General features: G+C 43.3%; 2 protein-coding genes across 4 annotated transcripts in view; one reads left to right on the top strand and one right to left on the bottom strand.

Moving 5' to 3' along the window:
- The window catches only part of FBXO32 (F-box protein 32), a 34679-nt gene extending 10971 nt beyond the window's left edge, over nucleotides 1-23708 (top strand). Inside the window, exons 5-9 of one of the 2 annotated variants that reach the window (XM_082433225.1) lie at nucleotides 10029-10122; nucleotides 10966-11150; nucleotides 16665-16847; nucleotides 17787-17930; nucleotides 18339-23708. In XM_082433225.1, coding sequence (XP_082289351.1) covers nucleotides 10029-10122; nucleotides 10966-11150; nucleotides 16665-16847; nucleotides 17787-17930; nucleotides 18339-18428 — 696 coding nt within the window. In that variant the 3' untranslated portion in view covers nucleotides 18429-23708. The remainder of the gene's footprint in view (nucleotides 1-10028; nucleotides 10123-10965; nucleotides 11151-16664; nucleotides 16848-17786; nucleotides 17931-18338) is intronic. The other variant, XM_082433226.1, reaches the window with a different exon arrangement.
- Nucleotides 7324-27226, bottom strand: part of NTAQ1 (N-terminal glutamine amidase 1) — a 71666-nt gene continuing 51763 nt past the window's right edge. For both annotated transcript variants that reach the window (XM_082433273.1, XM_082433275.1), the window contains exons 6-7: nucleotides 8628-8684; nucleotides 7324-8318 (exon numbers count right to left, since the gene is read on the bottom strand). In XM_082433273.1, the coding sequence (XP_082289399.1) occupies nucleotides 8218-8318; nucleotides 8628-8684 (158 nt within the window). In that variant the 3' untranslated portion in view covers nucleotides 7324-8217. The remainder of the gene's footprint in view (nucleotides 8319-8627; nucleotides 8685-27226) is intronic.

Genomic DNA, 27226 nt, shown 5'->3' with positions numbered 1-27226 from the left:
AAATCTGTTTCATGCAATTATGTGCACTAACACCTTTTAGCCTTCCATTAACCCTGTAAAGTGTAGGTACTTTTATCATCTCTGTTTACATAAACAGAGGTACAGTGAGCTGAAAATGACCTGTCCAAGGTCACGAAGCTACAGAAGGGAAGAAATCCGGATCTGAAACCTGGGCAGTCTAAAGTCCACACTCTTTAGCTGCTACAATGAGTTCCATATAAGCAGAGGATTGAAAGTAAAATGGCCTGAGGTCAGATCCCAGCTCCACGGCTTTCATGCTGTTTCAGCCTCTCCAACACTCACGTTCCCGGGTGTAAGATGGACTTAGAATAACCTAACTTCACAGGGTATCTGTGAAACTCAGTAACATGTATGGAAATACTCCGCAGACCAGAATATGTTATTCAGAGTCAGCTACTAATACTTATTATTACCTACTTATCAAAATTGTTGTCTATTCTCCCTAAAAAGTCTTTTCAATTTGGTTGATAAAAAATGTTTTTCTACTTAAAAAAAGAAAAATTACCTGGGGAATCATGCCCTTTGCCCTTGATTAAAACTCAGCATAGAGGACTTGTGTCTGACAGTATCTGATTGTAAAATACATCCTGAGCACATTCTCCTAACCTTTAAGTTAAAGAAACTACTGAATGCTTTCAGCTATTAGGTTCAGAAAGAGGGGGGATATTTCCATTTTGGAAAGAACAATCTTTTTTTCCCCTTCACTGTTAAGAGTCCTCTGTAATTTGAGAAATGTCATTTTTATAAAGAGCTTCAAACATTTTAATGATAGGCACCACGTTTTGAGGGTTTTCTTCTAAGGAACTTAAGACACTTCTCAAATATTCTTCTTATCCTTAAACCAACTTTGCAAAGTAGCTTGCCAGTATGTTATCCTCATCTTACTACTTCAGCTTAATGGTTTTTTAATACTACAATGATTCCTCAGTCCCAGTAAGAAACCGAACCAACTTTGAAGCCTTAAAATCTGTTTAACCTCTTTAAAGACAAAGTACATTTTTTAAAAAGGTGTCATGTTCATGCTAGCTGTCAATGTTAATAAAAGAGACATGTAGAGGGAATAAAAGGGATAGCCAACACTCCTATCTCAATGTTATGATGTTTTATCAGCATGAAAATTTTGTGGAACTTTTGGAATCAAAATCTGAATATAAATTGGAGAGGTTTTTATGCAGCCTTTGTACCTTTTTTTAATTGGCTTCAGGCTACACTCATTGCCTCTACCTGCTTCTCTACACACCTCCAATGGCTTAAACATAGTTTTAACTGGGTTTTAAAGATGATTTTAAATCTTTAAAAGCAGTAACTTATGAAAGGCCATTTTTAAAAAATGGGTTTACACCATGCCTCAAGACCAGCACATTTTGGAAAGTCCCCTGGGGAGCCAGCGAGGATTCCAGGGGCTGGGCCAGTGGTGGGGTTAGAACCGTAACCACAAGAAAGCAAGTGCTGACTAACCCACCCAGGGCACAGACAGGCCAGCGGAGAGAGTGGGTCTCCAGTAAACACATTAGAATCACATCTGCACAGTAGAATCACCTGTGAAGCTTGTTCCTCTAAGGAAGCCCACCTCTAGAGCATCCGAGTTCATTAGTTGAAGGTGATGCCCAGGCACTGCTACTTAAATTTATCCACCAGGTGATCCCAGTGTGTTTTCAAGTTTGTAAACCAGCTCAGAAACTACTTGGGAGCCCAAATGTTGTATTTTGCATAATGAGTTTTTAAACAAGACACACCGAGGCACAAGTGCAAGAGAGGGCTTTAACGCTTTAATGCCAGAATGCTCTTTGATGTGGTCCTCCCAGCGGCTCTCTCTATGGGATGAGAATGTGGCCAAGTACGTGGTAACTGTAGATGCTGTCTTCAGACCAGGAAGAACCTTGAATAGCCGTTTCCTGACCTGAATGAAGTGACCCCTGTGTACATCAGATCAGGAAGGACAAACAGAAGTTTTCAACCCCACTCTCTCTGTCCCTCTGCAGCAAAGAAGAACATCCACAACCTAAACCAGTGCACATTTTAATTTTTTTCTGCATTACCACCCTAAGTCCATTTGAATGTTTCCAGCAAGTTACTGCATTCCTACCGCCCCTAAAAGTCTTTTCCAAAAACATGTTTTAGTTTAAGTTGACTGGTGGTTTGGCAAATGAAAGGCTGAAATATGGCACGATGACTCAAATTCAAACCCAATGCCTTAAATTAAGGGCGTGCTGTTGCCAAGCCCCTGATGGGTTGTGATGTGTATGGGCTGCCTGGCCCCTTCACCAGGTCCCTCTGCCGCAGTGACCTTGGATTAATTTGGTGCTGCACAGCTTTCCTCTGATGGAATGCGGCCCCTGCCACCTGGGTCTTAAAACTGGTGGGTATCTTTTTCCATTGAGGCTAAGAAGCTGGGGTGGAGGGAAGGCGGCCAGCCATTCCAATGGCAACAAAATCAAAAGAACAGGGCACAAGCCCATTTGAAAGTGATTGGCAGAAATGGTTGGGAATTGTGAGAATTCGCTGTGGGGTATTAACAGTGAGGGCCCTGAGCAGGTCCCTGCAATGAATGGTGATTAGGCTGCTAGTGATTTTACCAAAGAAATGCTGCAGCTCTTGGAATTCCGAGCCTTCTCAGTCACACTAAGCCTTTAGGCAAGCAGCAGATCCTGCAATTTCTGGGTGCCCACAGAAGTGGGGGACACTCACAGACCTTGAGGGTATGACCACAGGATTGGGGGAGTGCTTGCAGAAGTAGGGGGTACCCAAAAAAATGGAGGAAGGCTGAGAGACCAGAATAGTGGTATTTTCGACCATGGACACCTGACAGTACATTAATAATTTAAGCATGTGTTCTCAGTTTATGTATATTCATGAATTCATTTGTAAATCATATACCTATAAAAGGTGCTGATAATGGTACCTACCCCATCGTGTTGCTATAGAATTAAACTGAGTTGAAACACATGAAATGCTTTTAGACAGTGCCTGGTATATGGTGAGCATCAGTTGTTGCTGTAACTATTGCCATCTTTAGGGTCCTAATTACAGGAATTAGAAAATATATGAAAATAGAAATTAAAGATGAAATAAAATATAGAGATTGATTACTTTACCACTTTTCTACCTGATTTTCTTTCCCATCTGACTTGGGAGACCAGAAGATCAAAAATGTGCCCATTTTGTATAAATTTTTTTCTTGAGGATTCAGAATTTAAATATATCCCACCATGAGCCCAGAAATACATTTTATACTAAAACTCTACCTTGTTTCTAGGCTAAGTTAGGTGCTTATTATACAGGGGATATGCTAAATTGGATAGGTGAGCTGCATTTTAATTGCCAGTTCAGCAGACTTTTTTCCCATCCAAGGAGGGATGTTCCTGAGAGCATGTGACATTGCTCTAAGTTGCTCTGGTTGAGTGTGAGACAGAGGTTTACGTATCTGTGAGCTAGGATCTGAAGGCCCCTCGAGTCTTCTAAAGGAAGGGCTTTCCAAAGGCAAGGAGGTGACAACGTCCTCTGCTAGGTCCCCATACATCAACATTGCTTCAGGTGAATGTTTTCGAATCCCTAAGCAGGTGTTTTCTATATTAAGTCCATACCATATACCTAGTGTTGCCACAGTCACTTGAGAATCAACTAAGACCTGGCCTCTGCTGGCCAGGAGTTTCTGGGCTACTCTGGGAGACAAGGTACAAGGTACTGCAGTAGCAAACTGGGTTTGGTCCTGTCTAGGAGAACGGAAGAAGAAGCACTGGAGGCAGCTTCTTGGAAGAGGTAGAACCTGAGATTCTCCTTCCTTGAAGGATGGCCAGGATTTGGCCAGGTGGAGAGGCAGGTAGAAGGCTTTGCAGGGACAAATGGCGTGAGCAGAAACCTGCAGCTGGAAAGAACAGAAGTGGAGGGGAGTGATGGTGGGCCAGGGGCCAAGGGCAATGTGACATCCAACCTTGTAGAAGTGTAGGGTGGGGGTAAGGAGGCTAGAGCAGACAGGGAGCCCAATTTAAGCAGCCTCATTGAGGCAGACAGAGCTGCTCAGATCAATGCGACAGGGAATAGGGCATCATTCTAAGTTCAGAATTTTCTGGAATGGATGGAAGACAGGCAAGTTGTTCTCGGCTAAGAACACAATTAATTTGTGTAAACTTGGCCCTCAGTTAGAGGGATGTTTCACTTGCAAATAATATTTACCCAATCTTGACATGCCTGGAGATTATTAATGTAGCAGAAATGTTCCCTCTTTCAACCTGTCAGTGTTCAGGCTCAAAGTCAGGACAAAACTTTCCAGGTTTTAATCTGTGTTATCCATTGAGTAAATAAGGGTCTTGGAAGTACGTGGCGCTCAGTGCAGGCAGAGGCACTGCCTGATGTAACCAAAGGTTTATTGCAAAAGACATAATTTTCCTATGGGCACCCAGCTGGCATATCGAGCATGTGAGAAATGGCAGGGGCTTCTTGAAGTTTTTTCCTACCTTTGATAATCCTATGGCTTGTTTTCTAATCAGACATATACCTTAAACTGCAGAGCTCACTGTCATAGGAGATAGAATAATCAGGGATAAGTTACATTCTTAACAATATTCTATGCAAGATAGAGTATGCTTGGGTAACAGCTGCATGGGCAACCTTGAACTAACAGGGAGAGTAGCTGCTGTTTTTGTTGATGCTTCTGAAGCCCCAGTTGCTTAGTGTCCCTTTAAATCTCTTTAAATATGTGTGTGTATGTGTGTGTGTGTGTATATATATATCTACATATATATATAGATATAAATATATGTATTTGTTAAGTGCCTGCCGTGTGCCAGGTTGGGGTAGAGTGGTAAACAAGATAACCTCTTCTGTCTTAGGTTTCCATCCCAATTAGACAGTCAGCAAGCAAGTAAACAAGATCATTTCAGACATGTATAAATGAAACAGTGAAGAACACTGAAACCATAGTAAGATCTAGGATGGTCCACAAAGGGCTCTCTGAACAGGTGACATTTGAACTGAGACCTGAGGGGTGGGATGGAGCTGGCATGTGAAGACGTAGCAGGACAAAGGCTGGGAGGTGGGAATGAGCTGAGCCTGCTCCGGGAACCAAAGTCGGGCTGTGTGGACAGAGCAGGGCGAGCTAGGGAAGCACTGGGCAAAATGAAGCTGGACGAGGGGCGAAGACCAGGTCAGGGAGGACCTTGCCAGTTATGGTAAGGAGTCTGGATTTTTTTTCTAAGGGCAAAGGGAAGCCATTTGAGGGTTTCAAGCAGAGAAGTGACGTGAGCTAATTTATTTTTAAAAGTCTGAATGCTATGACGAAGGGAAGAGATGACAGGAAACGCGCATTTTCTGCGGGCAAAGTGAGACAAGAGGGCAGTCTCCTCTCCCCATTCATCTTCCACGCACCACTTCAAGCTGAGGTTGATATCCCTCCGAGACTGACTATAGGATATTGCTTGCAACGAGACTTTTCCTCTACTCAGTGTGTCTAAGACTAGCACGAGCCAAAGCTGAAGGGCAGGATGTGGTTTCAGCATGCGGCAACCAGCAGCCCTTCCTCCCGTGGCCCAGAACCGGTCCTGTTACTGCACAGCTAGTCACTGCGGATCGGGTCGTGCTGGATCCCCAGGCGGCCCCCACGGTAATGATAGCCTGGAATTCAGGAGGAGCTGAGAACCCTCTTCTCCAACCCCTAGCCCAGTCCCCCACCCCGCCTCTCCTTAAACACAGCCACAAATTACTGGCACCTGGGCTAAACTTTGCCCAGCAGAAAACAAACAGCCATTTTCAAACAATCCGTTTTCCTCTGCTTTTTCTCGTGTGGCTAGAGGCAAAGAATCCAACTGGCTAAGTCATCTTGGTAAATAAATTGCTAGATACAGCCCTACTCCCCCTAGGCACACAGCTCTCTTGACACTGAAGTAAAATTAATAAATTCTGTCTTCTTTACCACTAGTTCCACACAATACTGGTTCTGGGTCTGTAGAGTTATGCTGATGTGGAAAGTAGACCTAAATGATTTACCCAAAGCAACTGCCTCATCCTAAATGCGTTATTAACCCTTTCTGGGTATTATTTCTCCCTTAATGTGGAAAGCTGATTACCGGTCCCAGTGTAATACTGATTTAAGATTTCCAGACTCTTTCCTAGAACATAACACTACATGGTATTGCTACTATTTTTAGAGTAAAGTTTGGACCTAGATGCAAATTTGATTGGCCTTGACAAACTGAAGTCCTTTAACTATCAAAATATATGTTCTCCGTTAGACATATCTTGGTCCAAGTCCTGGCTCCACCACTTGCTACTGCTATATGTCTTCAGGTGAGTTGCTTAACTTCTCTGAGCCACAAAATCCTCTTTTGACTAGTGGAGAACCCACTTCAGTGGGTTGCCTCTGAAGATTAAACAAGATGACACATGTAAAATGCGTAGCATGTAGTAAACACCCATTATTGCTAGCAAAGTTAGACTTCATGGTAGATGCAACTATGTAAGCCACAGAATGTATCAACATTAACTTTTATCAACAGACAGGGAGCTACTAAATATATCAGAAACATAATAAAAATGACAGAGAGGAATATGAAAATTTGAAAGCATTTAAGCATTTGGTTGACAATACATAAAAGTGAAATACAGGGATTCTAAAGGTCTCTAAACCAGCTGTACTTTACCCTACTATTCACTATGCCTTCCCTGGCAGTAATTCTACCTAGTAATAGTCTCTGTACTATGATTAAAATGAATGATAATAATTTATTGAGTATATTCTTGCTATCAGGCACTGTTCTGAGTGCTTTATGAATGCATTTCATCTTCACAGCAACTCTAAAGTAGGTACTATTATTATGTATGTTTTACAGATGGGGAAACTGAGGCAGGCAGTTTGGCTCTGGAGCCCTCACTCTTGAACCCTATCATATACACACACACACACACACACACACACACCGACACACTCTCTCTCTATCAGAAATTGACAAATTATGGCCCAAGGGCCAAATCTGCCCCCCATGCCTGTTTTTGTAAATAAAGTTTTATTGGAACACAGCCACACTTATTCATTTACATACTGTCCAAGGCTGCTTTTGTACTACAGTTGCTGAGTTAATTAGTTGCAACAGAGACCTTATGACCTCCAAAGGTTAAAATATTTACTATCTAGCCCTTTACAGAAAAAGCTTTACAGAAAAGATAACCCTTGATATCCACTTTAAATTTCACTAAAAGATTGGGGTTCAGAAGGGGAAGAAATAATACCTTATAATAATAATGCCTTGTATTTGGTATTTCCAGTGGGTTTTTACATACTGATCTCATTTAATTCTCATAACAACCCTGTGAAGTAGGTAGTCTTTTTTTATTTCCACTTTAGAAATGAAGAAACTGGGGTTCTGGGAGGTTAAATGACTTACACCACAGACTAGATGGTAAACTCAGTGAGTCTAGGGATCGTGTGTCCTTATCTGCATCACCTATCACAACACTAGGATAGAATGGGCATGCAGAAAATACTTGCTAAGTGAATGACAACTGTAAAGGTCACCCAGCTAGAGCATCCGGGTCTCCTCCTATTCTGGGGTTCTCTCTCCTGACCCCAAGGCTGCCGGACAGTGAAAAGAAGGACTTTCTCTTGACACCGGAATAAACAGAAGGTGGTTGACGTGTCATTCTCCTGACAGTTGATCGAGTTTTGCTTCTGTATCTTTCTCTTCCTTAGTCAAAGATCATCTCAGTCAGACCAAAGGGCTTTTTTGTTTCCCCTCAAATGCATGGTCACAGCCTTGAGAATTTTTGTGTCCCTGTGATTGGTGCATTTTTAGACAAGATTGAAACTGATGCCCTCGTGAGATGGTAGTCACATGAAATGGGGGTTTTGGATGGATTTCAGGCAGAGCTCTGCCCGCCCTCCTCCCACCCCATGATGAGTCACTACCCTTCCCAGAGCCGACTCAAGACTTTTGTTTTCTTTCATCTTGCTTTGTGCTGGTCATGTGAGGCTCAGGGTATTAATAGACCCTGGGCTTGGCCTTCTGAATCTTGTTGTTGGTCAAGAAGATAAATGAACGGTTTGGCCAGTCCCTTTGTGCCATTTTTCACTCCTCTCTTGACTGTCACGCGCTGGTTGGTGACAGAGCTGAACTGGAAAGGCAGAGGACAACGCGTCTGGTCACCGCCTGTGGACGTGGCCTCTGCTGATGTTTTGACTTCTTGCCTCTCTTTGTGGGCATTTGGTCAGTTCCTGACGTCCAACCTTGGATCACCAGTACTAATCTTAAAAACCAGCCTCAGTCTTTCTTTGTCACCTTCCCCCAGCCTGATGACAGCATCTCTCCCTGTGTGTGAGAGAGATACATAAGCCAGGCAGGAAAAGATTTGGGGTCTTTTTTTTTTTTTTAACTTAGAGCAAAATTATGTTCAGGAAATTAAAAGTCTGTCCATGGTTTGACAGGCTCCTAAGGGGCTCTATGGGGACAAAATTTTTAAACAAATGCCTTGGAAGCAGAGGTTCTTTGAATTGCCTGGGGCTTTGGTCCAAAAGTTTCAGTTCTTCTCTGCAGCCCAATTTTTAAAATGTCACTTTGCTAGTTCCCTCAGCCTTGATTCCAGCACCCAGCACAGTGTCATACTTGGTGTTTACTGACCTGAAGTGAAGTTGGGCTGGGGCCTGGCCAGGAGATGAAACTCCCTTGGAAGGTTTCCTAGGAGCAGAGATACAAGCTTTAACATAAAGGGAGGTCCTGGGTCTCTAAATCTAGTTTACTGGCTCTAAGGCTAGTGAGTTTTACTTAGCCTGGTGGGTTCTGGTGCAATTAATTATTTTCACTTTATATCAACCTCTTTTGTTCGATAACTCTGTGAAAGCATGAAGTGTGTTAAGAAGGATCCCGCTGAGCCCTGTCACTCCTTGTGGCATAGTTGGTAAAGTTTAGTTTCTTGAGCCTCACTTTGCTCATCTGTTAACTGGGTTGAACCACATGATCTCTAAGACCCCATTCCAGTCTAAAGTTTCATTTTTTCAATAATAGAATCTTTGATTTTTTTTTTTAAATCTTGCCACATCTATAAAGAATTTTGCTTTTGAAGGGAAGAAAGATTATGCTAAGGGTGCACCAACTTAAATTATTATCTTTATTTCTTTTTCTTTGGTGATAACATGGGTGGTGGGGAATGGGACATACTCCTTCAGTAAACCAACCAACCTTTACTTTCTACCTAATTTATGCCAGGCACTGTGCTAAGAGTTTTATGTGCATTCCCTCATTTAACACTCTCACCAATCTTGGAGACTCTAAGTATTACAAGTAGAGATGAAGAAACTGGGGCACCAAGACATTCAGGAATTTACCCAGAGTCACAGAGCTGATAAGTGGTCAAAGCAAAACTTGCACATAAGTCTAAGAGCTACAAGGTTCCTAGCCTCTAAGTAGAAATATGAGTATACACTGTACATCCCTGAATGTCTCTTTCTTCCTGTTATTGGCTTCTTTCTACAGAAAGTTAAGTGCAGTGAAAGATTCTAATTAACAGACATTTTTATTGAATGCTACATAAGCAGGAGATATCTGGATAAGAATTGACACTTCCTTGAAAAGTGCCCATCGTTGCTGAATTTGAGCTTTTAGGTGCCTTGAGAGCAGTCCCAGCCAGTGGGGAGAAGTTCAAGTAGGGGTAAAAGAATTCCCGCTGGGAGTGATTATGTACAACTCCAACATCACAGGTCATAGGAGGTTTTGTTCCCTTTGGAGAACCGCAGCTTCACTTGCTGAAGTAGGACAAGTAGAATGAATTAGCCCTGGCTGAAGCCAACCTCTTTATATTTAAAAGAAAAAAAGCAATTAAATATTCAGCCTGATGCCTAGGTTTTGAATTACCCCCATTTGTCTTTTACTCAGAGCATCTGCTTTTTATTGCATTGTGGCCCTGCCTGCCATTTATCTCTCCCCGTCAGTCTGTATCTACGTGTCATGTGACTCAAAAGTGAAGATTAGAGGAGAAAAATATCTCTGTAGTCTAAGCCTGGCAACTTCTATTTTTATCCACAGCTGTTGGAACTGATAGCAAAGTCACAGCTCACATCCCTGAGTGGCATTGCCCAAAAGAACTTCATGAACATTTTGGAAAAAGTGGTACTGAAAGGTGAGCTCTCTCTCTCACTCTCTCGCCCCTTTTTATAGACCTGGGGCCGGGCAGATGGGTTTTCCAATGCAGTGGACATGTCATTGGATTTAAGAGAATGTGAGCGGATGGAAATGAATGACTCCAGATGCATTTCAGGGGTGCTGGATTCCAGTTTAGAAAGGAGGGCCATTCATGCTCATGACAAAGGGTGAGACCATCACCCTCCTGTCCTTGTGTTGGGATCATCCATTTGTCCTGCTCTAAGCCTCTCAAGCCTCTTGGCGTAGGCACGTGTCCCAACCTTGGCTGCCGAACCTCTAGATTCCAAATTCCTAGAAAATTGAGCTGTGTACAAGGCAGAATAGATCCATAGACTCTCTGAGCTAGAAAGAACTTTACGTCTCTGGCTCAACTGACTCATTGTGTATACGGGAGAAAGAGTGATTTATCCATAATCACACAAAGAGTCAGCCAGACTGGATGAGAATCCAAGCTCCTGACCCCCAGACCTGTGCTTCTGCCACTGATCATCTAAAAGAGACATCACTGCTGGGCAAAAGAAGCTGCTTTCAGATCAGGTGAGCTATTGGTGCTGGTAGGACAATGAAAAGAGAAAGAGTCTTTGTAGAAAACGGGGAGAAGAGAACAAAGAGGGACCTAGATAATGGAAACTCTACCCAGTAACCTCGAGTGCAGAAGCTTGGCCAAGTGTAGAATAAACACCAGTGAGAAAGAAAACCATATCCCCAGTGGGTGTACCCAGGTAACACGAGCAGAGTAGAGAAGAAGAAAGAACCACTTGTAAACTATGGAGTGTTCTAGTCTCATAAACGTTACTGCTTTTTTTCTTCCCCACTCAAGTCCTGGAAGACCAACAAAACATTAGACTAATAAGGGAACTACTCCAGACCCTCTACACGTCCTTATGTACACTGGTCCAAAGAGTCGGCAAGTCTGTGCTGGTCGGGAACATTAACATGTGGGTGTATCGAATGGAGACAATTCTACACTGGCAGCAGCAGCTGAACAACATCCAAATCACCAGGGTAAGCTGGAGCAGCCCAGCCTCCTCCTAGCAGGAACGGCTGCAGTTGGTTCCTCTGCTGGGATGCTGGGCAGCCTCGCCAGGACTTTAAATCCTCTCTGGTGATGGAAGAGTCTGGACAGTTCTGATTGGATGCTTTCAGTTGGGTGCTGAGGGTGGGCTGGGGGACTTTCCGATACAGGGAGGGTGGGAAGAAGAACTTGGCAGAGCAGGATCAGAGTATATGAACAATGACAGCCAGTGGAAACGTGGTGGGAAAACTAGAAACTTGACCTTGGGGCCGATGTAGGCTATTTCACTGAAATCTTTAGTGGGATCTGGAGATCTCTGCCCATTTCCTCTTAAAGTACGAGTTTGTTTATAGCTTTAGGATGCTGCCTTGTATACAACAGAGCTGTGATGGCAGTGGCTTGGAGAACTGGCACCAGCCTTTTAAAACTCTAGTTCCAATTATTAATAGTTATGATAAAGGAAGGCTTTGAGTAAAGGCTGTAAACATACAGGTAGGAAAAGACATGAGCAATTCTCACTCAAAGCAAACAAACAAACCAAAAAAACCCCACATTACCAGCTAAACTACTACCAGTAGTTTCTTTTGGCTTTTAAAACGTAAGTTGGCCCCCAGCTCTTGGCCTCTTAAGAGTGAGCAGGAGGACTAAGGCACACAAAAAATGTGAGAAAGACGCTGGTGTAATCTCTCAAGGCTCCCTAATGGACAGACACACTTAGGCAGCTCACGTAGCACTTGGCTGACTTATCTAATCACTGACCATGGCTGTTTTAAGTGGTTCCGGGACCCAGGCTGATAAAGTTTGGGTCTGCCCCGTCTCTCGAGAAAGAAACATGAAAAAACTTCTTTGACCTCTTTTAAATATTTCACTATATGAAGTTTGCAAAATGCAGTGTCCTTGACTTTACTGTTAATAACCTCTCTGTGCCTTAGTTGTTTTTTTCTTAACCCTGAAACAGGGAATAATTAGAAGTCTCAGAGTTCTGTGACTTCCTTAGAATCACTTAGGCTACAGTACACACACACACACACACACACCCCAGTGATACCCAACCAGCGATATAAATGAGCAAGTCCCATTAGTCCCAAGGGCATCTTCCCTCCAGCAACTTCGAACACCCATTTAGATGGTCACACTTGCCCAGAACTTGCCTCTGTTCTCTCTGTCCACCTCACAGGAGGCCCCCCTTGGCCACATCTGCCCACATACCTTGCACTTCCATGGGCTTACTTCCCCAAAGCCCCCCTCTATTGATCTACAAACTCTCTTGGGAGGTACCCATTGTAGTTGCTATAACTCTTCATGGAGTGAGGGTAAAGGGGGATCAGAGAAGCCCAGTGACTCTCCCCAAGTGACACAGCAATCGGGGCCAGAGCTGAGGCCAGAACCCTGGGCTTCTTATTCCTAAAACAGCAAAGCTTTTAACATCAGTGGTTTCCAAACTTTTTTTCAATCTAGCTTTCTTCCAACTATTTATTCAATGACCCAGCCTTTTGCAAACCTTTTAAATCCAGTGAAATCCTATGCAGGACAGATCAAACACTGAAGTTCATCTCATCCTCCCCTCTGCTCACGGCACCCCAGCCAGACCACTCTGCACACTCTAAGCTTGGGCCTGCCTCAGGGTTTTTAAGCCACCTCCCTCCCTGACCATCCAATCTACTGAAGCCACTATCATCTTACCTTCTTCAGAGCCGCTATTATGATCTGAAATCATCGCATATGTATATTCACTTCCCTGTCTCCTCCACTGGCTTATAAACTCCACAAAGAAAGGACATCACCGTCTTGTTCCCTGCTCTATTCCTTGTCCCTGGACCAGAGCAGATGGCAGTCAGTAAGTTTTAGTTGAATAAATAAATGATTGAAGGGGACGCTCCTTCCATCTTAAAACTTGTTCAATGTTCAGAGGAATACAGTTGGAAAATATTGCCCTGTATTTACAGATGAGCATGAAGATTTACCAACTGCAGGGTCTGGGACTACTGATTCAAATTCTCTGTGCCTCAATTTCCTCATTTGGAAAATGGGGGCAGTCATGCCTATCTCAATGCCCTGGTGTGAGATTTAATCAGGTAATATATAGAAAGCACTTAGAACAGTGCCTGACACATAGTAAGTATTGTAAATGCGTCAGCTGTTACTATTATGAAGGGCTCACTCTGTGGCAGGCACTCTTCTAAGTCCTCTAATGTATTCATTAACTCATCTAGTGACTAATTGTAAGTAGGAGTCATCATAATAGCTAATATTTACTGGCCACTGTGCTCAGTACTTCCAGGCATTGTCTCATGAGAAAAATCACACTGAGTGGTTAAGAACAATCTGGCCGGGCCCTCCCCACCAATAAGATGTGGGTTGAACCCAGGCCTGTCTGCAGAGGCTCTACTTTTACCCATGACACTCTACTCCCTCATGCCCTCCTTCCCAACCCTCCTTGGCTCTGAGCTACATTATTTTGAGAGCAGTGCTGGAAGGAAAGATTGAGAGAGAGAGAAGGAACTTAATTACTTCAGTCTGGACGGTATTTTAAAACTTACTTTTTAACAGTTTGGACCAAAGAGAAGTATGTTATTAACGTGAAAATGTTAAGGTGACATTTACAGTAATTGCTTTCTATTTGCCAAAGTTCTATCAGTATTTTCCCAGCAGATAATCTTGTTTTCCTTCAAAATTTCCTATCTAATTCTATGGAGCCAATTTTTATTGGCAAAAATAATTTATATAATAAAGAATGAAGGGGGAAAAAAACTAAGAGAACTGGCTTGTAGGGGAAAAAAAATCAAATAGAATCATAGTGTCCTGTGAGCAAGGCAGAGAGAGTTTGGAAGCATGGGGGGTGGGCAGGATGAATATAAAAAGATTTTCAGCAAAACACTTGATAGGGGGAGCAAGAGTAACTTCTTTTTCTTTTATATGTTTATATTCAAATAGAAGAAGGCATGCAAGCAGTTAATCATTTATCAGGAGTACGGACTCAGCATGGGGTCTGGGCAAGGATTTTGGAAAAGTTCAGGTTTGAAAATTTGAGAGTGAATTCTGCCAAGTGGACTTTAATAGGAGTTCATGTAATAATTGGCCTGGGAGTTTTAACCAAAAAAGTAGATGCTTTGAAGTGCTGGAAACAAAAAGAAAATCTCATGGCAGTTTTATTGGCTCATACGATCAGCAGCAGATGATAAATGACAAATAGGTCTAGGACCTTCTGCAGTCCGGCAAAGTCCTGAATTTTGCAAACAATTGAAAGTTCAGCCCAGCAGCCTGAACAATATAAATTGTCGAGTCATAGACACTTCTGACGAGTTAGGAGGCTGAAGCTACTCCAAGTCTGAGATTGTTGGAGCTGGAAGGGATCTTCAGAGACTTCTACTAAGCCAATTCATTTTGGACACAGGGAAACTGAGACCCAGATTTCCCAAGGGCACTTGGGATCCGGATCTGCTGCTCGTGCATCCGTGTCCCTCCCATGCCACCTCCCATTCTTCTCCATCGTCCAACTTCCCAAGCCGCCCTGCCACTGCCCACCTTCCCTCTGCACGCCTGTCCTGCTCTGCGGAGAAGCGGGAGGGAACTGCTGAGACTGTGTGTCCCCCTGGAATCCTGTGTGTTCCAGCCTTGATGTGCCTCGTACAGAGTTTAGTTCCCTAAAATTTCGAGGAGGGAGCTCAGTACTCATTCCCAGGATATTTTCCCCTCGGCTAAGGAAGGGTTTCTTCATCCTGTTTTGTTTTTTTTGTTTTTTTGTGTGACCTCCAGAGGTGATAGAACACTGAGCTAAAAATGTCAGTAGTTCAAATTCAAGAGCTCACCCAGGACTAGCATGGGAAGGACAAAGAACCATGGTCTCGAGCGATTTGTGCTGACTTCTTATCCAGATGGCAGCAGCCAGTTGCTGTTCAAGAAATAGCAACAAATACTACTGAGGACCTTCTGTACAGATTGTTCCCATAGCACTTGGCGCTTACATCCTTGATGGCATTTAACCTTTGTCCTCTAATGACTTGCTTATATTTCTGGGTCTCTCGCCCATTGCAGCAGCTCCGGTGCCAGGCATAATAGGTACTCAGGAGAGGGGTTTTGTGCTGGGCTAGTCTGCAAGGGATACAAGCTTAGACCTTGCCTTCGAGGATCTGGGTCTGGGTGGAATAACATGAGCTCATCATAATTTAAACATTAAAGAGCTTAAATATAAATTCAAGGATATGTAGAAGCAACTTCTGCAGAAGCTCACGATGAACTGCCAGTGTGTTCTCCACAGACCAATAGTTATCAAAATGTTCTGTGCAGCCCTAGGTTTGAATAGAGATGCCTCAATGGATGATGGATCTTAGGCTGAAAGGTTCTTGACCAGCCATTCCCAAAGCGTGCATACACGTGTGTACACACACACACACACACACACACACACACACATCAGTATAGAGTCTTTCTGTTGTTGCTGTTTGTACCTATCGAATTATTTGACTTTCATCATTCCACAAATATTTACGGAGTGCCTACTATATGCTAGCACACTTCTAGACTCTTCTAGACATAGCAACGAAAACACACAAAAATTTCTGCCTCCGTGGAGCTTAGATCCTAGCAGGAGTGTTCCATTCAAGCTTCCTTCTGCAGATGGGTTACGTGACATGACAATAAGAAGTTGTTGCAAAAGGCACCTGAAAGAGATCCTAGGAATTCTAGGAAGATGTAGTGGCTAAGGCTTGAGGGAGTCACCAAAGTAGAAAAGGCCTTTCAGAGGAAGTGAGTTTGAACTGGATGTGAAGAAGAGTCACATATGGACAAGCAGAGGCCCGGGCAGAGTGAGGGCCTTGTGGGCAGCGTGTTTGGGGGCCGGTGAGAAAACCTACTTGGGGAGATCAGTGGTCACAAGGAGGCGGGCAGTGAGACCCGAGGCTGGAGGTGCTCTGTCCAGGGTAGTGAGTCCTTTGGGAAGGTAGCGAATATTGTAATTGAGTGAAGCACAGGAATCCAACGTGCGCTATTAGGGGAATCTTTCAGAGCAAAAGTGTAAATAGATGAAGGGGATTCAGAGGTACAAACCTCCAGGTATAAAATAAATGAGCCACTGGGGCTGTAATATACAATATAAAGAATATGGTCAGTAAAACTGTAATCACTTTATATGGGGACACATGGTTACTAGACTTATCGTGGTGATCATTTCATAATGCACGCAAATGTCAAATCACTATGCAGTACACCTGAAACTAATATAATATTGTATGTCAACTACAGTTCCATTTTTTTGAAAGCGTAAAGCCTTGTGCAACTTAGGAAAATCCCTCTGGCACCATCTGCTGGAGCCGCTCCAGACTGTTCTTTGCGGGTCTCAGTCATGGGTCCTGTGTCTGTACTTAGAGTAGAGAGAATTGCTGCTTTGATCTCTGATCAATAAACCACCTTGAGGCTGGAGGATGAGGGGACAGCTGCATCCTGGGTGTCACCTGGTGCATAGCTACTCTCTGCCCTGCAACTTAACATAACCCTTCTCCCCACAGCCTCCCTTCAAAGGCCTCACCTTCACTGACCTGCCTTTGTGCTTACAACTGAACATCATGCAAAGGCTGAGCGATGGGCGAGACCTGGTCAGCCTGGGCCAGGTGGCCCCCGACCTGCACGTGCTCAGCGAGGACCGGCTCTTGTGGAAGAAGCTCTGCCAGTACCACTTCTCCGAGCGGCAGGTCGGTGCAGCCCAGTGGCCTTTCTTCCTTCTCTTCCTCTCTGGCCGCCACCCTCAAGCCGCCTTGGCATCCTTCTCAAACCCACTCTCCAGAGCTCCCTGGTTTGACTAGAAAACAGTTCAAGGAGTTTCTAAATAGTATCTGTGAGATTTTATGTGTTTCAATAGGAAAAAAAAAAAACCACCTTATATTCTTAACCTAGTCCCATGTTACAACTTGCTCCAAAAAAAATTCATAAATTGGCACCAGTCCTTCTTTTCTCTAACACAATAACTTACATTTTTATGAGATTTTACAGCTAAAGGACTTTTACTGATGTTATTTCATTTTGTGTTAATGGCCCAGGGAAGGGTAGATATCATTATGCCCACTTCAAACGGATGGAGGGACTAAGGCCACAAGTGACTAAGTGCCATATCCAAATTAGTAGAGCGCTCTCTAGGTGGGGAAACTGGCCTTGGATTTGAATTTGGGCCTTTTGACACCAGCTCTAGGCCTCTTTCCCCTCCGCACACTGCCTCAGATTTTTTTTCCAACTTCTTTATACAGAAGTGTGAGCTCAACAAGTTCTGTTCACGAAACCACTAATATTTCGATATAAAATAGAGCCATTGTGCCGAGCAGTCACTGCATCTCCCTGGAAATAATCACTCAAGTCTACAGCAAAGAAAAGATTGAAGTGGTTTACTGAGATCACCTAAACTTTCAAGACCATCCAAATGCAATTTAGTACAGGTCACCAGTCAGGCGTCATCAGCCACCTGTTTCTTTTAAAGACTGGTTAAAAGCTATTGTTTCCTTCACTAGGTAGAGCTCAGAAGCTACTTCTTTATATCTTTGCTACTTTTTCCCTAGCTGTTGCCAGGGTATAGATGAAAAAGGTGGAAAGGGGGCAGGAGCAGAACTTTTCTGAACTACTTTTATTTGTTTGATATTTAGATCCGCAAGCGATTAATTTTGTCAGATAAAGGACAGCTGGATTGGAAGAAGATGTATTTTAAACTTGTGCGCTGTTACCCACGGAAAGAGCAGTATGGAGACACCCTTCAGCTTTGCAGACACTGCCATATTCTTTCCTGGAAGGTATATGTCTTGGAGGTCGTTGCCACACATCCCCAGCCCAGCCCCTAAGAGCCAATGGCGCCAGCACTGTGTCGCCAAGTGCTTTCCTGCTCTTCACTGTTGTAGCCCCCAGCTGAAGGTGAAGGTAAAACTGATTCAGCCCCTGGGGAAAGAAACTTTCAAAGACCTTCATTTCCTTCACCCCGCTGTGTTTATTTTTTTCTGCAACTCCCCCCCCAAACTCCCCCATCGCTCTGTGCACAGGTGCGCGCGCGCGCGCACACACACACAGCTCTTTAGTTTTCCATAACACAGGGCATTCTTGACAGAGGAATGTTGTTTTGAGGTTGGGCAGTGCCTTACTTAGGGTGCTACAAGCCAATGAGGTGCTGCCGAGAATGCCCACCTAACCATGATGTTCCTTTCTAGGGCACCGATCACCCGTGCACAGCCAATAACCCAGAGAGCTGCTCCGTTTCACTTTCACCCCAGGACTTTATCAACTTGTTCAAGTTCTGAATCCCAGCACATGACAACACTTCAGAAGGGTTCCCCTGCTGATTGGATGGTTGGAAATACAGAGTTTGGATGCTTCATTTGTAAATAGTGTACATTTTAGACACTGGCTCAAAACTTCTGAGATAAGCCATTGAGAGGACGATGGAGGGGAGAGATGCAGTTGCTGGCTGTGAATTTAAGCATACGGACTTCTCATTAGAATTGGTATGGAAAAGCAGAAATACTGTAAATAAACTATTTTTCCTAATGATTTGCCAGCAAGACTATACGGCAGGAATTCTATTTCATCAGTGAAAATGGAATTCTCTTGACGTTCACTGAGACTCCTGTATAGTTCCCTAGAGATGTGGGAGAAAGGGGCAAAACTCAAATACAAGATAGAATGCTCTTTGTTTACAATGTGAAAATGTGTTGAAAAAAAGAAAAAAGAAGAAAAACTACATATGAGAGATCCCTGGGCTTTGGGTTTTGATCTGGGGTTTGTTTTGAAAAGGCAAAGGAAGCACCACTCATCTTAAACCCGCATGGGTATAGGGCCTTATCTTCTGAAGATACCACACAATAGTCTACCTCGGAAAGCTACAATACTCGCTCTGACAAAGCACGTGGTCCAGTAGGCAGTCTCTGTTTTTCTTGTTTCTTCATCATATAAAAAGTGATTTAAAACAGGAAGAGATATTGGAGGCAATCCTCATCATGCTTCAGGCTTCCTTTTTAGACGAATGGGACACTCTTTGGGGTTGCCTCTTTTCTAGAACAACCCCAAAGCATGCCTTTTTTCCTTCCATGTTGTAGCTCATTCGGGACAACATAAGGCCAATTAAAAACAGTTCAAGAGGAAATCCTGCCACAGAAAAGATGGAATTAGTCACCCAATAGCTGTGAAGACTTTCTTATTCCTGTTTAACTTCTTGGCTTGTCTGGGCTTCCTGGGGTATCTTCACGGATAAGCCTATCCCTGGGGACTGTTTGGAGCCAGAGTACTGATAAAGGCTTGTAAAACAGGTTTTACATATCAGCTGCTGTTCCTCTTGGTGGGTGACGAGTTGAGGAGTTTTCTTTACATGCAACACCAAACTTTAGTCAACCTGAGGTAGGGCTTCTTGTAAGGATGATAAAGTAAAGCCTGGCGTTCCAGCCAGATAGGGAGCCAGAGGTACTATGAGTTCATCCTAAACTTGCTCCAAACCCCAGGGGAACTTGCTAGGCCAATACCAGCAGGTAACTATGTGGAAGAAGGAAATCTCAGGACTTAAGGAGTCAATATTCCTGGGAGGGAATGGGGGATGTTTTCGTTTTTTACTTTTTATAGAACTTTGCTTATCTACAACAATGTACATATTTTTGCAATTGTATTTGCTTTCCTTTTTTTCTGGTAAACAAAGTGGCCACCCAGCATGACCTTGGCACATAAGTGAAGCAGAAATAGGAACTTGGTTCACATTTACGTTGAGGAGCAGTGTATTCTTAGCGGTTGAATTTGGGGTGACCTGAAATGGGGAGAGATGGTTAAGAATGTACAGAGACAAGCCAAGGGACCAACTAGTGATGTAGGACCCCTTCACACCCTTCCCTCAAAGCACAACCCAAGTACCAGCATCCGGAAGGGAACTCGACCACTAGTTGATGTTCCTCACTTTGCAAGGTCTGTGCCTACACCAGGATTTCTTAATATCTTTTTTCATCACCACCCCCCTGAAGAAGAAAAAAGTAAATTGTTTATTTCAATTCTGAGCAAAAGTAAATACTGAAGAATAAGATTTTGTTGGGTAAGGTTGAGCTTCGGAGGGCCACAAACTACTGTAACACCTCTTCTCCCCCCGAGTCAAGGTCACACTGAGAATGCAGGGTCCAGACCATGGAATAAAAAGCTCTGTCTTCCATAATTCAGGCAGTTTCTCGCAAAGGTCTCAGCTTCCTTAAAGATGTGAGTGGAGCTGGGATTGTCGTTGCTGTGAGGGCTCTGGAACCTTTGACTCTGGCATTTTTTGGCGTTCATGGCCTTCCACATCTTCCCCCCAACTCATGACCTCCACCCCTCCATGCTGATGGAGCAGATGGAGACTCCGCGGCACCTTCAGGTTTGCAGTCCCAGAAATGTCGCCCGCTTTGACTGTCAGCACGAAACTGGCGAACCAGCGTCACTTGGACTGTCTGTGGTGCTCACAACCACATAGCGTGCCCCAGGCAGCAGGAGCATCTGTGCAAAACGACCCTACCACAAGGGATAGGCTTAACGGTCTTCTGAAATGTCTACCCAGATGGTGACTCGGGGCTCTCCCCATCATCTCCTTTGGCATAATTGGAGATGGTGTGTGACAGAGTCAAGGAAAATTTTTAAGGAAAAGAAAAGAAGAAACCAACATTTGTGGTTCCCTTTCATTGGAAGAGGAGAGAATAAGGAAGGAAATGGCAGGTGGAGAGGGAGAGGGGAAGGAATAGAAGTGGCGTGTCTTTGATGCTGTGGTTTGTGGGAGGGCAGTGGGGAAAAAGAGCACAGCGGGTGTGAGCATCTGTGTTGGTGCCACTGGGTGGCTGTGAAGCATGGCCAGAGCCTCACGTATAAGTAAAGCGAGTTAAAAAGAAAATGCTTGTTCCCTGGGCACTAATCGTCTATAGAATTTCTATTGGCAAACCCTCCCAGGACAAAGTGACCTAAAAAACAAAAACAAAGAATCTCTGTCTCAGAACTGCTGTTCTAAAAGCCAGAAAGGACATGATAATGGAAAGTGCTGGAAGAGACAGAATGCTCTACTGTCTTTGCTGTACCTACCTACCCCCACCCCAGCTCTGTAGAGGAGAATTTAAAATTGATGTCAAATATGAAAGTAATCTGGACTTCCAGAGAAGGAAAGAGTTTTGTCCAGGACAGTGGAAGCCGAGCCACGGGGATGTTATGCTTTGGTTCAACACGCAGGTTTCCGAGCAACGATCCTAGAGTTTCTTGAGACGAATGCACAGCATTTGAGGAAAGGAGAATATGCGAAGCTTAGGAGGGCTCAACTTATAACAAGATCAGACATTTTAAACTAGATGGTGTTATTACTCAACGCTGTTACTTTTAGTGGATGGACCAGTCATGTGGGAGGATTGTGGCAGAAACTACAATGTGAAAACATCCCCAGTTTTGAGATCAAAAGGGTCGGCTGTAAGATGACCTATGTTTAGTGATGACCCATTTTATACTGAAGTGGCTCAGAGGCGATACTGATATTTTAGACGGGCTGCAAAACTGTCAAGGCAAGAACGGGCTTCACTTGGCAATGGTGAAGGAAGGTAACAAGTGTGTATTGCCTTATTGCCACAGTTCTCTCTTCAAAAACTGTTTGGGAGCTTGCAATTAACAGAGGCTCCTTGTTTCCAGTTGTTTTTATGTGGGAGAAGAGAAAGAGCTTGGAATTTCATTTGTCTAAGCAAGTGGTGTGATTTACAAGAAGTTCAATCATTTCAAAAGTATATCATTCTTAGTGTTCAATACAATGTTTATCATAAAATAGGCACCTGAGTTTATATATTCCTGCCAGGCTGAAGGGCAATTATGTCTTGCTATGCAAACACGCTATTTTACGTGTGAATTTTTTTAACAGTAATTTTATGTGTGAATTTTTTTTAAACTAAACTCTATCATCATTTTCTATGTTGACATCTGTTGTTTTTTGTGTTTTTTTGTTTTAATCTGTTTCCAACTCTCCGAGTCTGTGAACCATCCTCTGACTGGATGCTGGCCTAAAATCCTATTAGTGTTTAAACAGACCTCAGAAATACCCTGAACCTCTAGGCAAACGCAGAGATGGAGCTCTTTGATATATCTTGGGCCCTTGATGTCTTCAACAAACAAGATCGTAATTCCTTTAAATTCAATGTTTTCTGTAGATGCTTTCTTCTCCGTTTTGTTAAGGAGAGTCAACCCTCGTGGTTTTTCAAAGGAAGGAAACTCCTCCCCCAGACTTGAGCGCTGGGAGGGAGGTTAGAAACGCTGGAGTCTGGCATTTCTTCTGCCTTTCAAAATGAGGTAGTGGGTCCAGAATATTCAGGTGACATGCCTCAACCCACCTGGCGCTCAGCAGTGGACCTGAGCGTAAACTTGGGACTTTCTGAGGCCTTGACTTTGTACCCCCTGCCCCAGCACCTTTTGTTGTGGCTGGACACACGTGACAGCTGAGCTGATTCTTCTCAAGACCTTCGCTGTGGAAGGCACGTTCATGTCCAGTGTTCGGTGTCTGGCCGTTAACTTTTAAAGACATTTTAAGTCCCTGATTCTTCCTGGAGAAGTTAAGGAGTTGCTTAACATTGTTACAGACCTCTGACTCTGCTGTGAGTACGGCATACTAGTGAGTACAATCTGCTTGCCACAAAGTAAGCAGCATATTTTGACAAATTTATTTTGCCCTGGAAAATTAGATTTTAATTATAAAGGTGGCCCCTGAGACAGATAATGGCTGAGCAGCTGGCTTGCTTTCTAGAAACTGAGGTTCTGATGGTAACCAAGCAGGTATTTCCTCTCCCCTTAGACTAAAAGGTACACTTAATCCATCCCTTCCATCTCCCTGGTACCTGCTGTGAGATCCAATAAGCTTCTACCCAGTGGAAGATCACTCTCTGCTAAACCTCACAAGCAAAGGGGGATTGTTCCATGAGGCAGCAAGGAGCAAGGGACCACGATATTCATGACTTTGTCTGCTAGACATTTTTCAAAGTGTCCTTGAACTCAGCAAACAAAGCTTTCTGAGAGATCTCTCAAAACTCAGGCCCTGCTCCGTCTGGCCAAAAGTGGATGGCTGCTTCAAAACTCTGAACTTCTTGAAACTCCATCTGCTACAACATTACTTCTGGAGTTTGAACATGACATTTTCTGTCTTTGAGTGTAGAAATGTTTGTTTAACTAAGGATACACAAGTCTGTTAAACAGAAGGCTCCAAGCAGTGCTCTACACTTGAGAACACTTGGCGCCATCTTTATTCTACCAAGTGCCAATCACCCTAGCCAGAGGGGGTGTATATTAAAGTCCATATCCTAAGCTTTAGAAGCTTTAAAGTACTTTTTTAATTAAAAATACAATAGGGGATTGAACATTTTAACTAAAAGTTTAAGGTTAGACCAATTACATGCAAAGATGTTTATTTAATATTGTGTGAGCTGAGTCCTTCTGTATAAATTATTTGCACTCTTTTCTTGCATGATGAACTGATTTCTTTTTTTATAGTTGTTTGTACCAGACGGTGGCGTATTTTTGTAAAAATTTTTTGACACTGAATTGCAATAAATGTTTTTCCAACAACACACACTGGTGCATTTTTGGTGCATGTCAATTCAAGTTGGTTTTTTATCGAACTGAGTATGTTTATCTTTTGCTGAGTGAAAGTTATATTCCTTCTCCCAGAAACTTATCATCGTTGTAAAATTTTCTAGGAATACATAGAAAACTAAGCTTGCTGCTGAGTGCCAACCTGAATCAGAAATACAGTATTATGCTCAAATGGGGTATTTCCACTTACTATTCATATAATAGAATGCTTTGGGAATAATGAACTTTAAAGTCAGTATTAATTTATACTCATCAACAGACATTTATTGAACAGCTACTATATGCTACACTGTGCAAGGCACTGGGTATAGGATGGTGAACAAGACAGATGGGGTCTCTATCCTAATGGAATTTAGATTCTAGTGGGAAAGAAAAAAACAAGTAGGGGATGAATTTAATTTGTAATAAGTGCTATGAAGGGAATAAACAAGGGACTGAGATGCAGAATAACAAGGTGGGTTGGGGGTAGGGGGGAGCTCTCTGAGGAAGTGATGTTGAAAGGTGAGAAGGAGCCAGCCTCAGAAGATGAGGGCATGAGCATTCCAGAAAGAGGAAACGGCTTGTGCAAGGTTCAGATCATGGTCCTGTCACTTACCTGCAGTGTGACTTTTGTCACCTTACTTAACACCCTTCTCTGTGTCGGTTTCCTCGACTCTGTTGATAATAAATCTATTGCTATGGCTGTGAGGGTTAAGCGAGCTAATACATGTAAAGTGCTAGGAGCTGGGCACATAAAATATGAGCTCAGTAAATGTTAATAATTATGATTTCCTGAGCAGCAAGAGAGAGAATCGGGTTAGGAATTGCACTGCATTCCTAGTTGGGTATAATATGCTCAGGTGACTAACTCATGGATGACAGACTTCCTCGACACATTTACTCTGGAACCTGCCCTGATCCTGCCACTAACTCTCCATCAGAAAATGACATAAAATGCACCTGAGGATAACTAGAGATTTTTTTTTTTTTTTTTTAACTCCCAACAGGATCACAAAATCTCACCATTCCCTACATATCCCATGCATTCTTTGCTCAGGCCGTTCCACCTGCCTAGAATGCTTTTCCCAGCCCCTCTGTCTGATAAGCATCAATTGCTCCTTAGGACCACCTCCTGGCTGAAGCTTCCTCCAACTGAGAAAATCTCATCTTCTGTATCACTTTTTTGCATATGGACTTTGTTACACTGTAATCTTATTTGTACCTAGCACAATGCCTGGGCTGAATCAATGAATAAACCCATGCACAGATTCATGAAATGCTTTTGAAAGTCTCAGGACCACAAACTTACCCTGGGCTAGAATAAGAATCAGCGTGAGCTTACGTGCAACTATTTATAGTGTCTTGGTTAAAAATTAATGGTAGTTGAAAAAGTAACAAATGTGGAAACCTAGTGTTCATTAAAGTTTCTTTTAAGTTCAACTAAACCTTTACAAGTCTAGTAAATTTTCATACGAAATAAGAGGGCCTTTTATTACTGTTTGATAAACTCACATTGGACAGACTAAACAAGTCCCTTTTACAAACAATAAAAATTCCTTTAAACATTTTAAAGCTGCAATTATAACTCTAATGCATTTGCTTTTTTTAAAAATAAGCACTTCAAATACCTGCTCAAAGAAGCTTCAACCCTAATAAGCAAAACATTCCCAAGTAAATTAATAACTTATAAATTTAGTAAACATAAATATATCTCAAATTCTCTAAAAAAAATCTAACATTGTTAAAGTTAGTGAAATTTTTATACCTTTCCATTAAAAATCATATCTTACACTAATAACTTATTTTAAAATGGAAATCACAAGGCTGCTATGATGGGCAGAATAATGGTTCCCCAAAGACACAAGGAATGAGATCGAAGTCTATAATCTGGAAAAGGCAAGGAAACCATCAACCCCTAGAGCCTACAGAAGGGAACCTTGCCCTGCTGACACCTTGACCTTGGCCCAGTGAGACCTGTGCCAGACTTCTGACCTTCTAATGAATTTGTATTAAGCCACTCAATTTGTGGTAACTTGCTACAGCCATACAGGAAGCCAGGACAGTGCATCAGACAGACACTCTAGCTCTGCCCCTTCAGACAAACTCCCACGGATCCTTCTGCATGTCCCCCATCCCATGCTGAGTGAGGGTCTGTCTGCAAATGAAAGGCACGGCCTAAATCAGCAGCAAATTATCTTGGCCGCCCTGATACGCGGACCTGCAAAAACTGGACAGAAGGGCTCTGCCTGTCGGGGACAGGTGTCAAGTTGCCTCCCTCCCATTCTACATGGGCTTCATTGAGGCTGACGCCAATCATGTTTGTACCCAAGAAGCATCACAGAGAAGCAGCATTTCAAATTCTCGCCAATGTTTAAGCCATGTTTATGAAACAGCAATGTCCTGGGCACCGGAACAGCCATTCAGAAGTGTGAACCCAGCACTTGCCCTCAGAGAACTTTACCGACCTGGTCCCCAGGCGGGCAAGAGAGTGGACGTCAACCACAACATACGATCCAAAGTTCCGAGTGCCCTAGTGAGGGACAAAGTACCAGAGGAATTCAGAGAGGAAGAACTGAGTTCGTGCTTCTGAGAAAGAGAACAGTGCAGCATCAGACACAAGCCTACTGTATGCTCTTCCTGAATCAGTATGAACAGGGCCTCCTCCTTTGAAATCTGGGAGCCAGGGACTGTGGCTTAAGAGCCAGAGACCAAGACTTACCACCCAAGCCCATTTGGTGGTTTCAAATGGTTTCTTGAAAACAAAAAACAAAACACAAAACACTGAAGTTTGGGCAGATTTCCCTTTTGGAGAGAACTAAAGCTCTATGTATTCCCTGGGGTCCCAGTGCCTGAGCCTCACCAGTGTTCTAGAAAACTAACAGAAGCCCAAATGAACCCCAGATCTCTTCAAGGAGCCCTATAGTGGGAATTTTATGTGTCAACCTGGCAAGGCCATGGTGCTCATTTGTTTGGCCAAACACCAATCTAGATATTGCTGTGAAGGTAATTTTTAGATGTGATTAACATTTAAATCAGTAGACCCTGAGTAAAGAAAATTACCCTCCACCATGTGGATGGGCCTCAGCCAATCAGCTGAAGGCCTCAAGAGGAAAAGCCTGCGCCCACCCCTCAAGGAAGGAATCCTGCCTCCAGACTCGAAACTGCAGCATCAGCTCTTCTCTGGGTTTCCAGCCTGCCGGCCTGCCCTGCAGATTGTGGACTTGCCAACGCCACCACGACTGCATGAGCCAATTCCTTAAAATAAATAAATTCTATAGATAGACAGATTTTAAAGAACAAAATATTTTATTTTAAAGAATAAAATCTATCTCTATGTTAGGGGAAACACTGACCGAAGCCGCCCGCCCTGGCCAGGCAAGATAGTAGCCACTTGCATGAGTCATCTTACAACAGGAGGTCCTGGTAAGGAACGCAGAACTAACAAGCTACCATCAACCGGAAGAATTCGGGAAAGGTCTCGAGGAGAGAGGAGACGCCAGTCCACATGTCCTAC

This window comes from Balaenoptera physalus (assembly GCF_965194825.1).
Source record: "Balaenoptera physalus genome assembly, chromosome: 17".
Classification (NCBI taxonomy): domain Eukaryota; kingdom Metazoa; phylum Chordata; class Mammalia; order Artiodactyla; family Balaenopteridae; genus Balaenoptera; species Balaenoptera physalus.
The sequence above is the reverse complement of the archived record's forward strand: the minus strand, read 5'-3'. Positions and strand labels throughout refer to the sequence as shown.